Source organism: Gossypium hirsutum, chromosome A02 (assembly GCF_007990345.1).
Source record: "Gossypium hirsutum isolate 1008001.06 chromosome A02, Gossypium_hirsutum_v2.1, whole genome shotgun sequence".
NCBI lineage: Eukaryota > Viridiplantae > Streptophyta > Magnoliopsida > Malvales > Malvaceae > Gossypium > Gossypium hirsutum.
The window spans coordinates 2,079,437-2,082,652 of record NC_053425.1 but is presented as its reverse complement, the minus strand read 5'-3'; the positions used below and the strand labels follow the sequence as shown (position 1 = coordinate 2,082,652).

Genomic DNA, 3,216 nt, shown 5'->3' with positions numbered 1-3,216 from the left:
AAAATAAAAAAATAATAATTTAAAAGATTTAGGAACCTGTTATTTTAAATATATTTTACCCAAAGTAAAGCTATTTAAAAAAAATATAAACTAATTCACAAAATTTTAAATACTTATACCTAATAAAATCGAGTATTAAAAACAACTTTATAATATTACCAACTTTCATCGACTATATAATCCACAAATTTACCTTAAATATTAATGTCCACATCTTTCATGTGTTATTAAAATGCATACTTTATCCGGATGAAATATGTATTAGCAGATTCACTAATATGATTATATATATATTTACGCATGTATTACATTACAAAAACAAAAATTTAAATACTTATACCTAATAAAACATGTATGTCATTACAATAATAGTTATTTTCCAAATAATATATTGTTTTATAATTTTATTTCTTATTTAATATTTTAATTTAATTTTAATAATGCATACTTTATCCGAATGAAATATGTATTAGCAGATTCACTAATATTTCTAGTGTTTTGTATTTTAAGAAACAGAAGTTCCTGTGGGCCCTAACATTTACGCCTCTGAGATAGGCACGATTAGTCGTTCCTCTGAGAAAGGCTCAACTAGTCGCGCCTCTGACACAGGCGCAACCTGTATTCGTATCTATACGCGGGTCATACTGATCAAAAAATAAAAAAATAATATTTTATTTAAAAAAAATTAATATAAAAAATTGAATCGCGCCTGTAAGATAGCGAGAAAAATAACATATTTTAGTAAATAATCGGGCTGACAACTTATTTTAGTAAATAATTTTTTTTAAAATTATTTGAGTAAAAAACCCTAGCAACTACATATAGAGAAAATTTTTTGACGATTTTTTGGAATAATTTTGAGTGATTAAAAAACTCAATTTAGTTAGACAAGGAAATGAACAGCATATGCCATTATTATATATGAATTGACTTCAAATACCTGGGTTTCTTGAATCAAACTTTATTCACATGGCGGCTCAAAGCATTGCCTCTATAAATAAGGGGAAAATCTTGCTGAAATCTTCACAAATTCATCATTTCCATAAACATGAAGTCCCTTAACCGTTCTCTGTCAATGCTTTTCATTGTTGTTTGCTCATTGTTATGGGTGAGTGCTTCAGCTAATAGCCATGATGATTTTCTTGAATGCCTTTATTCATATCATCCCAAGGAATCCTCTTCCATTACTCAAGTTATCTACACTGAAACAAATTCTTCATATTCAGCAGTTTTGGATTCTTCCATTAGGAATCACAGGTTCTCTACGCCTAATACCCCCAAACCATTGGTTATTGTAACACCATTGAACATTTCCCATGTTCAAGCAACGATTCATTGCTCCAAAAAGCATGGCCTCCAAATTAGAACTCGAAGTGGTGGTCATGACTACGAAGGTCTTTCCTATGTCTCCCATGTCCCATTTGTTGTTATCGATTTGGTTAATTTGCGATCAGTCGATGTTGATGTCGAAAACGAAGAGGCGTGGGTTCAATCAGGTGCAACCGTGGGTGAAGTATACTACAGAATCAATGAAAGAAGCACGAACCTTACCTTCCCAGCAGCTGTTGGCCGCACTGTAGGAATTGGTGGGTCGATTAGCGGTGGAGGCGATGGTTTATTGTTCCGAAAATATGGTCTCTCGGCGGATAACGTGATCGATGCGCTGTTGGTCGATGCTAATGGAAGAGTTCTTGATAGAAGATCGATGGGTGAAGATCTGTTTTGGGCCATTCGAGGTGGCGGAGGGGGAAGCTTTGGGATCGTTATTTCATGGAAAATAAAGCTGGTTCATGTTCCTTCAACTGTGACTGTTTTCTCAGTGGGCAGGACCTTGGAACAAAATGCAACACAGCTTCTTCATCGTTGGCAATACGTTGCACCCAATCTTCCGAATGATGTCTACTCAGTCGTTACGATATCAACGACGAACGCCAGTGAAAATGGGACAAAGACGGTTCTTGCCACCTTTATTTCATTTTTCCGAGGTGGTGCCAATGAGTTTATTCCATTGATGCAAGAACGATTCCCGGAGCTTGGACTCGTTAAGGAAGATTTTATTGAGATGACTTGGATCGAATCTCTATTGCTAATGAACGGAGCTTCAAATGAAACATCGGAGATTTTGCTCGATAGGAGCAACAGGTATTCTCTTCTTCCTCCTTCTTTCAAATCAAAATCTGATTACGTGAGGGAACCAATGCCTGAAATAGCATTACAAGGGCTATGGCTCCACCTTCTCGAGATCGACGAAGGAGGCATAGCAGTTCAAAACTTTTTTGCTTACGGTGGAATAATGGAGGAAATCTCAGAGACAGAAACTCCATTTCCACATCGAAAAGGCACCTTATTCAAGATAAGCTACAATATCGGTTGGCAAGAAGAGGAAAACAATAATTCTCAAAGGTATATAAGCTGGATAAGGAAACTTTATAGCTACATGGGTCCTTTTGTTTCGAAATCTCCACGAACAGCGTATGTTAATTACAGAGATCTCGATATCGGAAGGAATAATTACTATGGCAAGACAAGTTATAAGCAAGCAAGCATTTGGGGACGTAAATATTTCAAGAATAATTTTGATAGGCTTGTTTATGTCAAGACGAAGACTGATCCAAAGAATTTCTTCAAGCATGAACAAAGCATTCCTCCTCGTTTTCATTGATAGAAAAAAAGGGATTATATTATGAGTTATATTTAGTACCTAATAATTCTAATAATTCGTCATCACTGTTGTTTAGGATGACTAATTCTTCAAAATTCAAATCTAGTTCAATATTATGATGTACAATAAGTACTCTGTACAATTTCATTACTTAATAATACATTGATTCTGTTTTCTAGTTTTAGTTTAAGTCAGTTTTGATGATCTTATCAGTTTTGTCATCAGTTTAGACGATTTGATCAATCAATTTCAACAAAATCGATGGTTCAATCTCTGTTGGATAGACCCTACTCTATATATTACAAATTCAATTTATTTTTGATGTACTCAACACCCATCAATAGTCCATACGTCCTAAAATACCATCACTAAGGAGATCTATTTAAGAATCCATTATATCTTGGTTGATGAGAAAAAATTGTACGAAACATGGATATTATTATTTTGTAATAGTTTAATGTCACACCAACAATTTCATCCTTATTTTTTAGGATTTTAATTTAAATTTAATTTTTTTGTTTAGGATGAAAATGCTGATGTAGTATTAAATTATT

General features: G+C 33.7%; 1 protein-coding gene across 1 annotated transcript; it reads left to right on the top strand.

Annotated features, from left to right (window-relative positions):
* The first annotated feature begins 1,053 nt into the window (after nt 1–1,053).
* On the top strand, nt 1,054–2,852 carry LOC107927367 (cannabidiolic acid synthase-like 2). The gene has a single exon (XM_016858424.2). The coding sequence runs from the start codon at nt 1,076–1,078 to the stop codon at nt 2,660–2,662; it is 1,587 nt and encodes a 528-aa protein (XP_016713913.2). The 5' UTR covers nt 1,054–1,075; the 3' UTR covers nt 2,663–2,852.
* Nucleotides 2,853–3,216: the final 364 nt, after the last annotated feature.